Source organism: Amblyraja radiata, chromosome 19 (assembly GCF_010909765.2).
Source record: "Amblyraja radiata isolate CabotCenter1 chromosome 19, sAmbRad1.1.pri, whole genome shotgun sequence".
NCBI lineage: Eukaryota > Metazoa > Chordata > Chondrichthyes > Rajiformes > Rajidae > Amblyraja > Amblyraja radiata.
The window spans coordinates 4,058,125-4,075,301 of NC_045974.1; the positions used below are offsets into that span (position 1 = coordinate 4,058,125).

The following is a 17,177-nucleotide window of genomic DNA, read 5'->3' on the forward strand; positions in this document are numbered from 1 at the left end:
AGCAGCATCTGCAGTTCCTTGTGTATCCAAATACCTAAAACTACCTTGTGATTCTCTCATTCGAGATGTTTTAAGAGTTGCGATCAAAATGTATTTCCTCAAATTGTAAAAACATACACAGTTCCCATCAACGCATTGACTAATGTATCTCTACTGTGTTGTTGCATCTAATATTGCTGGCTTAAGTGGCGGTAAGCTGATTGCTGAATTAAAACTGCATGCCTGATATACCCAGCAGTATTGCTCACTCCACTTTCAAGATGCCCAATCTAGGATGCAGATAGGACGCTACTGAAAACTAACAAGCACCTTCGCTAAGTACAGAGCCTGGTTCCCCCTGGTGTTACTAGTCTTAACTGTGTCTTAACCAGACCCTGGAGAGGGAAGATGGCCAGCCGTTGCCTCCACGCTGACTTCAATAGCAACAAGGGTAGTAAAGAGCCTTAAGGGCGGCACGGTGGCGCAGCGGGTAGAGCCGCTGCCTCACAGCGCCAGAGACAGGGGTTCGATCCTGACCCCCGGTGCCGTCTGTGTGGAGTTTGCACGTTCTCCCTGTGAGCGTGTGGGTTTCCTCCGTGTGCTCCGGTTTCCTCCCACATCCCAAAGGCGAGCGGGTAGTCAGCCCGTGTAAATCACCCCGAGTGTGCGGGGAATGGGAACGACAGTGAGATTACATGGAGCCAGTGTGAATGAGCGATCAATGGGCGGCATGGACTCGGTGGGCCGAAGGGCCTGTTTCCACACTGAATCGAACAATCAATCGATCAATCAATTATTTCATCAATGAATCAGTCAGTTGATCGATCAATCACATCAGGCTGTTGTGAGGCTTGGGGGGAAGAGGCTGGAGATGATGGTTCCCATGTATTTGCAGTTTCCATGGTGTATCTATGAACCTCATGCTGTGTCTCTGTGTTCAGGGCAGTGGGGCTTGCCGACAGTCAGCCTGGCTGGCACCTTTGGCATTCTGGCCGGCGTGGTGTCGTCGATGATCGAGTCTGTGGGAGACTACCACGCCTGCGCCCGGCTCTGCGGCGCTCCTCTCCCCACCAGAGAAGCCATCAATCGTGGGATCGGCATCGAAGGGATCGGCTGCCTGCTGGCGGGGGCGTGGGGGACAGGCAACGGAACCACCTCGTACAGCGAGAACGTGGGCGCTCTGGGCATCACCAAGGTAGGCACTGTAGCGGGGGGCAGCACATTGTTCCAGCATTCTCGCCTCCACTACAAGCAGTCTGAAGAAGGGTCCCGACCTGAAGCATCGCCGGTCTATTCCCTCCACAGATGCTGCCTGACACGTCGAGTTTGCAGAAGGTCCCAGTGTCTGGAGTTCCTTGTGTCGCCACAAATCCAATCCAACTTTATACTTTCCATCTTGTCATCTATTCCTTCTACACCTGAAACATCCCAATCTGAAACATTGTGTGTCCATTCCATTTCCACAGATGCTGCCTGACCTGCTGAGTTTCTCTAGCACGCAGTTAGAGTCATAGACATAGAATGATACAGTGTGGAAACAGGCCCTTCGGCCCAACTTGCCCACACTGGCCAACAATGTCCCAGCTACACTAGTCATAGAGTGATACAGTGTGGAAACAGGCCCTTCGGCCCAACTTGCCCACACTGGCCAACAATGTCCCAGCTACACTAGTCATAGAGTGATACAGTGTGGAAACAGGCCCTTCGGCCCAACTTGCCCACACCGGCCAACATGTCCCAGCTACACTAGTCATAGAGTGATACAGTGTGGAAACAGGCCCTTCGTCCCAACTTGCCCACACCGGCCAACATGTCCCAGCTACACTAGTCATAGAGTGATACAGTGTGGAAACAGGCCCTTCGGCCCAACTTGCCCACACGACAACAATGTCCCAGCTACACTAGTCATAGAGTGATACAGTGTGGAAACAGGCCCTTCGGCCCAACTTGCCCACACTGGCCAACAATGTCCCAGCTACACTAGTCCCACCAGCCTGTGTTTTGTCCACATCCCTCCAAACCTGTCCTATGGACATTTCCACGGGTGGGAGAGTCTAGGACCAGAGGTCATAGCCCCAGAATTAAAGGGCGCTCTTTTAGAAAAGAGGTGAGGAGGAATTTCTTTAGTCAGAGGGGAGTTAATCTGTGGAACTCATTGCCACTGAGGGCTGTAGAGGCCAAGTCAGTGGATATTTTTAAGGCAGAAGTAACATAGAAACATAGAAAATAGGTGCAGGAGTAGGCCATTCGGCCCTTCGAGCCTGCACCTCCATTCGATATGATCATGGCTGATCATCCAACTCAGTATCCTGTACCTGCCTTCTCTCCGTACCCCCTGATCCCTTTAGCCACAAGGGCCACATCTAACTCCTTCTTAAATATAGCCAATGAACTGGCCTCAACTACCTTCTGTGGCAGAGAATTCCACAGATTCACCACTCTCTGTGTAAAAAATGATTTTCTCATCTCGGTCCTAAAAGACTTCCCTCTTATCCTTCAACTGTGACCCCTTGTTCTGGACATATTCTTGATTAGAACGGGTGTCAAGGGTTATGGGAAGATGGCGGGAAAATGGAATCAGGAGGCAGAGATCAGCCATGATTGAATGTCGGAGTAGACTCGATGGGTCGAATGGCCTAATTCTACTCCTCTCACTTATGACCAATCCACGTCTCTGTGTAGCTCATTGCCGTAAATTGATAATGTTGTTTAGAGAAGAATTACAATAGCCACTAGATGCAGGAGTAGGCCATTCAGCCCTTCAAGCAAGCACCGCCATTCAATGTGATCATGGCTGATCATCCCCAATCAGTACCCCGTTCCTGCCTTCTCCCCATATCCCCTGACTCCGCTATTTTTAAGACCCCTATCTAGCTCTCTCTTGAAAGCATCCAGAGAACATGCCTCCACCACCCTCTGAGGCAGAGAATTCCACAGACTCACCACTCTCTGTGAGAAAAAATGTTTCCTCGTCTCCGTTCTAACGTCTGAGTGTGGAGCTGGGATCTCCGGGTGCAATGCCTCTCGTTCTCTTTGCTTTCAGGTGGGCAGTCGCGTGGTTATTCTAACCAGCGGATTGTTAATGCTTTGCGTGGGACTGCTTGTTAAAATCGGAGCCGTTTTCAGCACCATCCCACAACCGGTGATTGGCGGGATGTTGATGGTGATGTTCGGAATTATCACAGCCGTCGGAATTTCAAATCTGCAGGTACAATCCCTAAAGCACATTCGATACAAACATAGAAAATAGGTGCAGGAGTATTCGGCCCTTCGAGCCTGCACCGCCATTCAATATGATCATGGCTGATCATCCAACTCAGTATCCCGTACCTGCCTTCTCTCCATACCCCCTGATCCCTTTAGCCACAAGGGCCACATCTAACTCCCTCTTAAATATAGCCAATGAACTGTGGCCTCAACTACCTTCTGTGGCAGAGAATTCCACAGATTCACCACTCTCTGAGAACGTATAAACTCCGTACAAACAGCACCCGTAGTCAGGATCGAACCCGGGTCTCTGACGCTGCATTTTGCTGTAAGGCAGCAACTCTACCGCTGCGCCACTGTGACTGCCTAAAGGTGATGTTTCAGTCTGAAGCAGGGTCTTGACCAGAAACATCGGCTGGCTATCCATGTTGCCCAGAGATGCTGCCTGACCTGTTGAGTTACTCCAGCACTTTGTGTCATTTTCTCAAGTTGATAGGTGACAGGAGCAGAATTGGGCCATTCGGCCCATCGGGCCTACTCCACCATTCAATCATGGCTGTTCTAACTCTCCCCCTCCTAACCCAATTCTCCTGCCTTCTCCCTGTAACCCCTGATACATAGAAACATAGAAAATAGGTGCAGGAGTAGGCCATTCGGCCCTTCGAGCCTGCGCCATTCAGTATGATCATGGCTGATCATCCAACTCAGTATCCTGTACCTGCCTTCTCTCCATACCCCCTGATCCCTTTAGGCACAAGGGCCACATCTAACTCCCTCTTAAATATAGCCAATGAACTGGCCTCAACTACCTTCTGTGGCAGAGAATTCCAGAGATTCACCACTCTCTGTATGAAAAATGTTTTTCTCATCTCGGTCCTAAAAGATTTCCCCCCTTATCCTTAAACTGTGACCCCTTGTTCTGGACTTCCCCAACATCGGGAACAATCTTCCTGCATCTAGCCTGTCCAACCCCTTAAGAATGTTGTAAGTTTCTATAAGATCCCCCCTCAGTCTTCTAAATTCTAGCGAGTATAAGCCGAACATTCCCACTTTAGCAAACACTGCCAACACTTCAGCCTCCCGAATAGTGAAAGGCCTGGATGGAGTGGATGTGGAGAGGATGTTTCCACTAGTGGGAGAGTCTAGGACCAGTGGTCACAGCCTCAGAATTAAAGGACATTCCTTTAGGAAGATGTCCTTAAGGGCTGGTGGAGTCAAGGGAGAAGGCAGGCACGGGTTATTGATAGGGGACGATCAGCCATGATCACAATGATTGGCGGTGCTGGCTCGAAGGGCCGAATGGCCTCCTCCTGCACCTGTTTTCTATGAGGAGGAACATCTTTAGTCGGAGGGTGGTGAATCTGTGGAATTCTTCGCCACGGAAGGCTGTGGAGGCCAAGTCAGTGGATATTTTTAACGCAGAGATGGATAGATTCTTGATTAGTGCGGGTGTCAGAGGTTTATGGGGAGACGGCAGGAGAATGGAGTTAGGAGGGAGAGATATATCAGCCGTGATTGAATGGGCGGAGTAGACTTGATAATTCTGCTCCTATCACTTATCAACTTATGACCCATTGAATGCATGGATGACAATATGCTCCTTACCTCCTGCCCAGAGTCTTCTTCTGATTCATGTGTAAAGAATTCTGCTCCACCTTCCATCCAGTCACCAGTTTAAAATGGAGATAAGGAAGGTGTTGACCAAGTGATGTGAGTGAGTGTGCAACAGAAGGCAGTATTGTAGAGATGCTGCCTGACCCGCAGAGTTACTCCTGCACTTTGTGTCTATCTAGTGTTTTACAAATCTGATGAATTAAATGAGGTGCAAATTCTAGTGCTTTTATTGGACCAGAAATAATGTTATATTTGCTTTAATTTTATTGGAATAGAAATGAATCTTTCATAAAGTCATCAGCCATAGGAACAGAATTAGGCCTCATCGCGTCCACCCCACCATTCAATCATGGCTGATCTATCTCTCCCTCTCAACCCCTTCTCCCCATAACCCCCGACACACATACTAATCAAGAATCTGTCCACCTCTCCTTTAAAAATAACCATTCACTTGGCCGTCCATGGCAATGAATTCCACAGATTCACCACCACCCTCTGGCTGAGAGAATTCCTCCTCATCCCCATTGATATTGAAGGTTTACGCTGCACTCATCGCCTGTTGGCAGCTGTGCCCTGGTGGCACTGCCTACATGGTGCTCAGCCTGAGATGGGCAAGGTCCATGTATCTCCTCCACACCTTGATCTAAACCAGCAGCAACTTCCCACTAGATGAGGCCGAGAAGATCTGTCAGAGTGAGCCTCACGTGCTTCACAACTTCACAAGGTATAGGAGTAGAATTAGAGGCCATTCGGCCCATTGCGTCCAGTCCGCCATTCAATCGTGGCTGATCTTTGCCTCCAAAATCCCATTCTCCTGCCGTCTCCCCACAACAACAGACAATAGACAATAGGTGCAGGAGTAGAGGCCATTCTGCCCCTGAAGCCAGCACCGCCATTCAATGTGATCATGGCTGATCATCCACAATCAGTACCCCGTTCCTGCCTTCTCCCCATATCCCCTGACTCCGCTATCTTTAAGAGCCCTATCTAGCTCTCTCTTGAAAGCATCCAGAGAACCGGCCTCCACCGCCCTCTGAGGCAGAGAATTCCACAGACTCACCACTCTCTGTGAGAAAAAGTGTTTCTTCATCTCCGTTCTAAATGGCTTACTCCTTATTCTTAAACTGTGGCACCTGGTTCTGGACTCCCCCAACATCGGGAACATGTTTCCTGCCTCTAGCGTGTCCAAGCCCTTAACAATCTTGTATGTTTCATGACAGTGCACTTCAGAATGTCCTGTGATGTTGAGAGTTTATATTGTGTAGAATTTCAAGAGTTTTCTCCTCGTTTAAATGTTTATTAATAATTGTTTGGCATTTATATATCGTGTATATTCATACCATTGGACTGTGGATATCCATTTATCTGAATGATAAAATCCAAGCTCTGATTGCTGTTCCTTTTATTGCCCTTTAGTTTGTGGATATGAATAGTTCAAGGAATATTTTTATTTTTGGATTCTCCATGTTTTCCGGCCTGGTCATACCTAACTGGATGAACAAGCACCCCGAGTCCATACAGACAGGTAGGGATGTATCATTGTGTCAGTCCGTGCCCAGATCTGTCAACGATTACCCAAGTCAATAGACTATAGGTGCAGGAGTAGGCCATTCGGCCCTTCGAGCCAGCACCGCTTCACTGTGATCATCATGGCTGATCATCCACAATCACTACCCCGTTCCTGCCTTCTCCACACATCCCCTGACTCCGCTATCTTTAAGAGCTCTATCTAGCTCTCTCTTGAAAGTATCCAGAGGATTAGCCTCCACTGCCTTCTGAGGCAGAGAATTCCACAGATTTCTGGGTGAAAAAGTTTTAAATGGCCTACCCCTTATAGTTAAAGTCGGGTGGTGGGTGTATGGAACTAGTTGCCAGAGGAGATAGTTGAGGCTGGGACAATAGCAGTGTTTAAACAACACTAGGGCAGGTACATGGATTGGAAAGGTTTTAGAGGGATATGGGCCAAATCTGGGCAAATGGGACTAGCATAGATGCTGGCATCTTGGTCAGCATGGATGGGTTGGGCCGAAGGGCCTGTTTCTGTTGTGTGTGACTCTAAAGGCCCACCTGTCCCTGCACAAACACACTGTCTGGCCCCAACACCTGCCATGGTGGCTCAAACCTACTGAAACGTGGCCAAATGCAAGTCTGAAGAAGGGTCTCGACCCGAAACATCACCCTTTCCTTCTCTCCGGAGATGCGGACTGTCCCGCTGAGTTATTCCAGCATCTTCTGTTCCTTCCTGCACACCCCAATCTCCATCTCCCTTTGCCTTTCTCAACCCCCTCAATGCTAGAGCATCTCCTTATTGTATAGGGGAAATTTTAAGAGTACAGAATCTTTATGTTCCTGTTCGGTTGAAAGGAAACAGTAAAAATTGGAAAGAGCTCTGGTTTTCAAGGGAAATTGGACATCTTGTTCGGAAAAAGAGGGAGATCTACAATAATTATAGGCAGCATGAAGTAAATGAGGTGCTTGTGGAGTATAAGGAATGTAAAAAGAATCTTAAGAAAGAAATTAGAAAAGCTAAAAGAAGATATGAGGTTGCTTTGGCAAGTAAGGTGAAAGTAAATCCAAAGGGTTTCTACAGCTATATTAATAGCAAAAGGATAACGAGGGATAAAATTGGTCCATTGGAGAAACAGAGTGGGCAGCTATCTGCAGAGCCAAAAGAGATGGGGGAGATATTGAACAATTTCTTTTCTTCGGTATTCACCAAGGAGAAGGACATTGAATTATGTGAGGTAAGGGAAACAAGTGGAGTAGTTATGGATACTATGAGTTTCAAAGTAAAAGAAGTACTGACACTTTTGAAAAATATAAAAGTGGATAAGTCTCCAGGTCCTGACAGGATATTCCCTAGGACATTGAGGGAAGTTAGTGTAGAAATAGCCGGCGCTATGACAGAAATATTTCAAATGTCATTAGAAACGGGAATAGTCCCCGAGGATTGGCGTACTGCGCATGTTGTTCCATTGTTTAAAAAGGGTTCTAAGAGTAAACCTAGCAATTATAGACCTGTTAGTTTGACTTCAGTGGTGGGCAAATTAATGGAAAAGATACTTAGAGATAATATATATAAGCATCTGGATAAACAGGGTCTGATTAGGAACAGTCAACATGGATTTGTGCCTGGAAGGTCATGTTTGACTAATCTTCTTGAATTTTTTGAAGAGGTTACTAGGGAAATTGACGAGGGTAAAGCAGTGGATGTTGTCTATATGGACTTTAGTAAGGCCTTTGACGAGGTTCCTCATGGAAGGTTGGTTAAGAAGGTTAAACTGTTGGGTATAAATGCAGGAATAGCAAGATGGATTCAGCAGTGGCTGAATGGGAGAAGCCAGAGGGTAATGGTGGATGGCTGTTTGTCGGGTTGGAGGCAGGTGACTAGTGGGGTGCCTCAGGGATCTGTGTTGGGTCCTTTGTTGTTTGTCATGTACATCAATGATCTGGATGAAGGGGTGGTAAATTGGATTAGTAAGTATGCAGATGATACCAAGATAGGGGGTGTTGTGGATAATGAAGAGGATTTCCAAAGTCTACAGAGTGATTTAGGCCATTTGGAAAAATGGGCTGAAAGATGGCAGATGGAGTTTAATGCTGATAAATGTGAGGTGTTACACCTTGGCAGGACAAATCAAAAGAGGACGTACATGATAAATGGTAGGGAATTGAAGAATACAGTTGAACAGAGGGATCTGGGAATAACCGTGCATAGTTCCTTGAAGGTGGAATCTCATATAGATAGGGTGGTAAAGAAAGCTTTTGGTATGCTAGCCTTTATAAATCAGAGCATTGAGTATAGAAGCTGGGATGTAATGTTAAAATTGTACAAGGCATTGGTGAGACCAAATCTGGAGTATGGTGTACAATTTTGGTCGCCCAATTATAGGAAGGATGTCAACAAAATAGAGAGAGTACAGAGGAGATTTACTAGAATGTTGCCTGGGTTTCAACAACTAAGTTACAGAGATAGGTTGAATAAGTTAGGTCTTTATTCTCTGGAGCGCAGAAGGTTAAGGGGGGACTTGATAGAGGTCTTTAAAATGATGAGAGGGATAGACAGAGTTGATGTGATCAAGCTTTTCCCTTTGAGAATAGGGAAGATTCAAACAAGAGGACATGACTTCAGAATTAAGGGACAGAAGTTTAGGGGTAACATGAGGGGGAACTTCTTTACTCAGAGAGTGGTAGCGGTGTGGAATGAGCTTCCAGTGGAAGTGGCGGCGGCAGGTTCGTTGGTATCATTTAAAAATAAATTGGATAGGCATATGGATGAGAAGGGAATGGAGGGTTATGGTATGAGTGCAGGCAGGTGGGACTAAGGGAAAAAAGTTGTTTGGCGCGGACTTGTAGGGCCGAGATGGCCTGTTTCCGTGCTGTAATTGTTATATGGTTGTTATATGTTATATGGTTATAACAACAACAAGATCCTATTTAGTTCAGCCAGGATTCTATGTAGACTGTACACAAAACATTAAAACAAACCATTCTGCTTCTTAGGAGTACTTCCGCTGGATCAAGTTTTCCGTGTACTTTTAAACACCAGTATGTTTGTGGGAGGATTTTGGGGCTTTTTTCTAGATAACACCATCCCAGGTAAGCTGCTGTCTCGGCCCAATGCTCTGTTTTGAATGAATGAATGAATAAGTTTATTGGCCAAGTATTCACATACAAGGAAAGTGCAGGAGGAGGCCATTCGGCCCTTCGAGCCAGCACCACCATTCAATGCGATCATGGCTGATCATCCACAATCAGTACCCCGTTCCTGCCTTCTCCCCATATCCCCTGACTACGCTATTTTTAAGACCCCTATCTAGCTCTCTCTTGAAAGCATCCAGAGAACCTGCCTCCACCGCCCTCTGAGGCAGAAAATTCCACAGACTCACCACTCTCTGCGAGAAAATGTGTTTCCTCGTCTCCGTTCTAATTGGCTTATCCGTTCTAATATTCTTAAACTGTGGCCCCCGGTTCTGGACTCCCCCAACATCGGAAACATATTTCCTGCCTCTAGCGTGTCCATGCCCTTAACAATCTTATATGTTTTAATGAGATATCCTCTCATCCTTCTAAACTCCAGAGTGTACAAGCCCAGCCGCTCCATTCTCTCAGCGTATGACAGTCCCGCCATCCCGGAAATTAACCTTGTAAACCTACGCTGGGAGCCCTCAATGTGGAGTTTGCATGTGGCCCTTGTGGCTAAAGGACAGGCACACACACGCCGGGACGTTGGGCAGGGATATGACCTTCTGTTCCCCAGGTACAGAGAAAGAACGGGGCATCATCGCCTGGAAGCAATCGGTCACGGACGAGGGGGACAAGGACAAGAACGAGAGCGACTGTTACGACCTACCGTTCGGCATCGGCACCAGGTGTTGCACAGGTTCCTGGAGGCGGTATATCCCCTTCTGCCCAAAGCCGGCAGCTCCCGACAAGGAGGAGCTGGAAATCCATCAGGAAACTCCCGACAAGGAGGAGCTGGAAATCCATCAGGAAACTCCGTTCTAACAACCTGCGTCGTTCCATTCGATCAAACATCATCACATGGCGCAATAAATTGTTGTATATTTCATTCATATTTAATTGGGAGTTCACTTGAAACTCTTCTGTATCATTAAAGGAAAAAAAAGAAAGAAAAACTATCCGAGGATTTGAATGGATGTGGGGATTTTCCAGGTGGCAAGGTCATGAGTACAGAGGTTTACCAGACTGATTCCTGGGATGTCAGGACTTTCATATGAAGAAAGACTGGATAGACTCGGCTTGTACTCGCTAGAATTTACAAGATTGAGGGGGGATCTTATAGAAACTTACAAAATTCTTAAGGGGTTGGACAGGCTAGATGCAGGAAGATTGTTCCCGATGTTGGGGAAGTCCAGAACAAGGTCACAGTTTTAGGATAAGAGGGAAGTCTTTTAGGACCGAGATGAGAATTTTACTTTTCACACAGAGAGTGGTGAATCTATGGAATTCTCTGCCACAAAAAGTAGTTGAGGCCAGTTCATTGGCTATATTTAAGAGGGAGTTGGATGTGGCCCTTGTGGCTAAAGGGATCAGGGGGTATGGAGAGAAGGCAGGTACGGGATACTGAGTTGGATGATCAGCCATGATCATATTGAATGGCGGTGCAGGCTCGAAGGGCCGAATGGCCTACTCCTGCACCTATTTTCTATGTTTCCATGAAACCCTGAAGGAAATCGGCAAAGTTTCGGGACGAAACCCGGAAGGGTTTCGGCCCGAAATGATGCCTATTTCCTTTGCTCCATAGATGCTGCTGCTCCCGCTGAGTTTCTCCAGCATTTTTGTCTAACGTCCGATGCTATGAGTTGTTTGTGGGCACTAGAGGGCACAGCTTTCAGGAGAGAAGGGTAAAGTTTAAAGGAGAGATGTTCGGGGCAGAGAAGAGAAAAACATTTTTAGCCAATGAAGGCCAGTTCATTGGCTATATTTAAGAGGGAGTTAGATGTGGCACTTGTGGCTAAAGGGATCAGGGGGTATGGAGAGAAGACAGGATACTGAGTTGGATGATCAGCCATGATCATATTGAATGGCGGTGCAGGCTCGAAGGGCCGAATGGCCTACTCCTGCACCTGTTTTCTATGTTTCTATGTTAATTGCTTCTTTAAATGGTGTCTCCCAGACATTGCCATTCATCGTCGGGTATCACTACATTGTTCCCGATGTTGGGGGAAGTCCAGAACAAGGGGTCACAGTTTAAGGATAAGGGGGAAGTCTTTTAGGACCGAGATGAGAATTTATTTGAGCAATCCCGGACACGTCATTCTCGTTTCAATGACATTGAACACTACAGCACAATAACAGGCTCCCAATTCCATGCTGGCTCCATGCCCACCCAAACGCCTCTATCATATCTGCCTCCACCACCACAACCCCCTGGCAGCGCGTTCCAGGCACCCACCGCCACCCTCTGCCCCGAACATCTCTCCTTTAAACTTTACCCTTCTCTCCTGAAAGCTGTGCCCTCTAGTGCCCACAAACATCGGACGTTAGACAAAAATGCTGGAGAAACTCAGCGGGTGCAGCAGCATCTATGGAGCGAAGGAAATAGGCAACATTTCGGGCCGAAACCCTTCCGGGTTTCGTCCCGAAACGTTGCCGATTTCCTTCAGGGTTTCATAGAAACGTAGAAAATAGGTGCAGGAGTAGGCCATTCGGCCCTTCGAGCCTGCACCGCCATTCAATATGATCATGGCTGATCATCCAACTCAGTATCCCGTACCTGGCTTCTCTCCATACCCCCTGATCCCTTTAGCCACAAGGGCCACATCCAACTCCCTCTTAAATATAGCCAATGAACTGGCCTCAACTACATTCTGTGGCAGAGAATTCCACAGATTCACCACTCTCTGTGTGAAAAATGTTTTTCTCTTCTTGGTCCTAAAAGATTTCCCCCTTATCCTTAAACTATGACCCCTTGTTCTGGACTTCCCCAACATCGGGAACAATCTTCCTGCATCTAGCCAGTCCAACCCCTTAAGAATTTTGTAAGTTTCTATAAGATCCCCCCTCAATCTTCTAAATTCCAGCGAGTACAAGCCGAGTCTATCCAGTCTTTCTTCATATGAAAGTCCTGACATCCCAGTAATCAGTCTGGTGAACCTTCTCTGTACTCCCTCTATGGCAAGAATGTCTTTCCTCAGATTAGGAGACCAAAACTGTACGCAATGTCAACATTCACCCACCAATGAAAGGCACAAAATGTGCTGGAGTAACTCAGCGGGTCAGGCAGCATCTCTGCACAAACATGGGGGGATGACATCGCCTATCCATATGGATACAGGGAACTGCAGATGCTGGCTTACAAAACAAGATAAAGGGTAGTCTTTGTTCAGTCCGCCTGGCCCTGAGTGATAGCAGCAGAATTAGGCCATTCGGCCCATCAAGTCTACTCCGACATTCAATCATCTCTCTCGATCTCTATCTCGATCTATCTCTCCGCTCCTAATCCCACTCTCCTGACTTCTCCCCATTACCCCTGACACCCGCACTAATCAAGCGTCTTTCTCTCTCTGCCTTAATAATACCCACTGACTTGGCCTCCAATGAATTCCACAGATTCACCACCCACCAACTAAAGATGTTCCTCCTCATCTCCTTCCTAAAGGAACGTCCTTTAATTCTGTGGCCTCTAGTCCTAGACTCTCCCACTAATGGAAACATCTTCTCCACATCCACTCTATCCAGGCCTTTCACTATTCACTTATAGTGACCTCCCTGCAGAGGAGGCCGTCAAAAAAGGTAAATTCCCGTTTTCCTCTAGTTGCCTTCCTGGGACTGAGATGGAATGTTGATATTCAACATTCATTGCCCTCGAGGGCTGTGGAGGCAAAGTCAGTGGATATTTTTAAGGCAGAGATAGACGAATTCTTGATTAGAACGGTTGTCAAGGGTTAGAAACATAGAAACATAGAAAATAGGTGCAGGAGTAGGCCATTCGGCGCTTCGAGCCTGCACCGCCATTCAATATGATCATGGCTGATCATCCAACTCCCTCTTAAATATAGCCAATGAACTGGCCTCAACTACCTTCGATGGCAGAGAATTCCAGAGATTCACCACTCTCTGTGTGAAAAATGTTTTTCTCATCTCCCCAACATTGGGAACAATCTTTCTGCATCTAGCCTGTCCAACCCCTTAAGAATTTTGTAAGTTTCTATAAGATCCCTCTCAATCGTCTAAATTCTAGCGAGTACAAGCCGAGTCTATCCAGTCTTTCTTCATATGAAAGTCCTGACATCCCAGGAATCAGTCTGGTGAACCTTCTCTGTACTCCCTCTATGGCAAGAATGTCTTTCTTCAGATTTGGAGACCAAAACTGTACGCAATACTCCAGGTGTGGTCTCACCAAGACCCTGTACAACTGCAGTAGAACCTCCCTGCTCCTATACTCAAATCCTTTTATGGGGAGGTTGTGAGGACACGGCAGGAGAATGGGATTTTGGAGGCAAAGATCAGCCACGATTGAATGGCGGACTGGACGCAATGGGCCGAATGGCCTCTAATTCTACTCCTGTACCTTGTGAAGTTGTGAAACACGTGAGGCTCACTCTGACAGATCTTCTCGGCCTCATCTAGTGGGAGGTTGCTGCTGGTTTTTAGATCAAGGTGTGGAGGAGATACATGGACCTTGCCCATCTCAGGCTGAGCACCATGTAGGCAGTGCCACCAGGGCACAGCTGCCAACAGGCGATGAGTGCAGCGTAAACCTTCAATATCAACGGGGATGAGGAGGAATTCTCTCAGCCAGAGGGTGGTGGTGAATCTGTGGAATTCATTGCCATGGACAGCCAAGTGAATGGTTATTTTTAAAGCAGAGGTGGACAGGTTCTTGATTAGTACGTGTGTCGGGGGTCATGGGGAGATGGCAGGGGAATGGGGTTGAGAGGGAGAGATAGATCAGCCATGATTGAATGGTGGGGTGGACGCGATGAGGCCTAATTCTGCTCCTATGACTGATGACTTTATGAAAGATTTATTTCTATTCCAATAAAATTAATGCAAATATAACGTTATTTCTGGTTCAATAAAAGCGCTAGAATTTGCACCTCATTTAATTCATCAGATTTGTAAAACACTAGATAGACACAAAGTGCAGGAGTAAATCTGCAGGTCAGGCAGCATCTCTACAACATCAGCTCCTTTGAAGAAGGGTTTCGGCCCGAAACGTCGCCTATTTCCTTCGCTCCATAGATGCTGCCGCACCCGCTGAGTTTCCCCAGCAATTTTGTGTACCTTCGATATTCCAGCATCTGCAGTTCCCTTTTGAACACAGCATCTCTACAATACTGCCTTCTGTTGCACACTCACTCACATCACTTGGTCAACACCTTCCTTATCTCCATTCCAAACTGGCGACTGGATGGAAGGTGGAGCAGAATTTTTTACACATGAATCAGAAGACTCTGGGCAGGAGGTAAGGAGCATAGTTCTGTTGATCATGGGAACATGAGATTATCTGTCGACTTACAAAGCTCCGTCTGTATCCGATTGCCTATTTCCTTCAGGGTTTCAGCCCAAAATGTTGCCTATTTCCTTCCGGGTTTCGGCCCCGAAACGTTGCCTATTTCCTTCAGGGTTTCAGCCCAAAACGTTGCCTATTTCCTTCCGGTTTTCGGCCCCGAAACGTTGCCCATTTCCTTCGCTCCATAGATGCTGCCGCACCCGCTGAGTTTCTCCAGCACCTTTGTCTACCTTTGAATGAATAAGTTTATTGGCCAAGTATTCACATACAAGGAATATGCCCTGGTGCTCCGCATTTGGAGCCTTGTGTGCAGAACTGTCCGAACCATTACAGGAAGCTCTGGAGAGAGAGTGCCAACGTGCTTCGTCGGGATGCTGCCCGGATTAGAGGCTAGACACAAAAGGCTGGAGTAACTCAGCGGGACAGGCAGCATCTCTGGAGAGACGGAATGGGTGACGTTTCGGGTCGAGTCCCTTCTTCGGACTGAGAGTCAGGCAAAAGGGAATCGAGAGGTGTAGGTAGACCTTTGATTTTATGGGTTTTTTTTGTCTGCTTTTGTTCTGAACGTGTGGAATTGTTGGTTGTTGGCTTTTGGACATCTGAATTTCCCTGAGGGGATCAATAAAGTATTTATTATTTATTATTTATTAATGTTAGCATTCATTAGCATAGTCTTTTCTTTGACTGGGCAGCACACGGCTATTCACTGTATCTCAGTACATGAAATAAACAAAATTAATTCAGTTACAATTTTACTCATTCAGTTTTACAACCCAGGGCTATGAATATTGATTTCTCCAAACTGCAAGTAACCCCTGCATTCCCTCTCTCTCCGTCCCCCCTCCACCCAAGTCGCACCAGCGTCTTGTTCCCACCTAGCACACAGCAAACAATGACCTGTTCCCTTTATCACCGCTACTTTTTGACGTGCCTATCATTCACTAGTTCTATATCTCTCGACCTCCCGATTCCCTTTCCCCTGACTCTGAGTCCGAAGAAGGTTCTCGACCCGAAACGTCACCCATTCCTTCTCTCCAGAGTTGCCCGCTGAGTTACTCCGACGTTTTGTGTCTATCTTTGGTTTTGAAACCAGCATCTGCAGTTCCTTCTTAAACAAAGTCAGTTAAGTCAAAGTCAAAGCCAAAGATCATAGAGGATCTTTGGTCAAAGCATCCTTTATTGTCATTCAGACCGGATGGATTGGTGGACGGCGCGATTCTCGTCAGCAGTGGCCTCTGCAGTCCGTCTACGGTTTTTATTATTTTATGTCTATGTTTTTATGTAGTTTTTGTTAGGGTATGTATGTGGGGGGGGGGTGTGTGGTGGTGTGGGGGTAACTTTTAAATCTCTCCCTGCACGGGAGACCCGACCTTTTCTTTGTCGGGTCTCCGTTGTCGTTGGGCCTGCAACGAGGAGCGGCCTCCAACAGGCAGGAAGACCGGGGGCTCTGGTACCGACTACTCACCTCACCGTCGCGGGGCTGGGCCGAGTCCAGAGCGGGTGGAGCTGTGGTGGACGCTGCTGCTGCGGCCCGACCCCCCGGAGATCCGGTGGCTGCAACTGCGGGTTTGGCGGGCGGCGACACCGGGAGCCCGCGGGTCCCTGGAGGGAGGCCGCTTTTCAGGGCTTCCCGCAACGGCGACTTCTCCCGCCCGAGTTGCGGGGTTGAAGAGCTCCTGGAGCGGGGCCTACATCACCGCCCCGCGCGGCTTGTAATGGCGGCGGGGCCTACATCACCGCCCCGCGCGGCTTGTAATGGCGGCGGGTCTCTGCGAGCGCGCGCTGGGGGCTCTAACACCAAGACCCGGTGTGCGGCCTTGCATCACCCGGCGTGGCTTTAATGGCTTTAATGAGAGAGTTAGATAGAGCTCTGGGGGGGCTAGTGGAGTCAAGGGATATGGGGAGAAGGCAGGCACGGGTTATTGATAGGGGGACGATCAGCCACGATCACAATGAATGGCGGTGCTGGCTCGAAGGGCCGAATGGCCTCCTCCTGCACCTATTCTCTATGTTTCAGACCTTTCAGTCTGAACGAAATTCTGAACCTTGCAGTCATAACATAGAACAAAACAACAAAACACACGATGAACACAGTTTAACATCCACCACAGTGAGTTCACCAGGCACCTCCCTCCTCACTGTGGTGGAAGGCAAAAGTCTTAAAGTGCTTGTCTCTTCCTTCCTTGTTCTCCCTCTGTGTTGAGGCGATCCAGGCCCTCGATGATGCCTCTTTGGTGATACAGGGGAGAGTTTGGGGGTGGGGGGGGAGAGGGGGGTGGGGAAAGGGAGGTTGCCACCTAGAATTGGAAAATTCATTGTTCATACCATTTTAACGTCGAGTTCTCATGCAGAGATATTCTTTCTTGTCCACTTAGGATGACGATGAAAGCACACA

The 17,177-nt window shown here is 47.6% G+C and overlaps 1 protein-coding gene across 2 annotated transcripts in view; it reads left to right on the forward strand.

Moving 5' to 3' along the window:
* The window catches only part of LOC116983715 (solute carrier family 23 member 1-like), a 38,856-nt gene extending 28,430 nt beyond the window's left edge, over nt 1-10,426 (forward strand). For both annotated transcript variants that reach the window (XM_033037486.1, XM_033037485.1), the window contains exons 8-12: nt 921-1,174; nt 3,023-3,187; nt 6,217-6,325; nt 9,304-9,399; nt 10,061-10,426. In XM_033037486.1, coding sequence (XP_032893377.1) covers nt 921-1,174; nt 3,023-3,187; nt 6,217-6,325; nt 9,304-9,399; nt 10,061-10,308 — 872 coding nt within the window. In that variant the 3' untranslated portion in view covers nt 10,309-10,426. The remainder of the gene's footprint in view (nt 1-920; nt 1,175-3,022; nt 3,188-6,216; nt 6,326-9,303; nt 9,400-10,060) is intronic.
* The last annotated feature ends 6,751 nt before the right edge of the window (nt 10,427-17,177 follow it).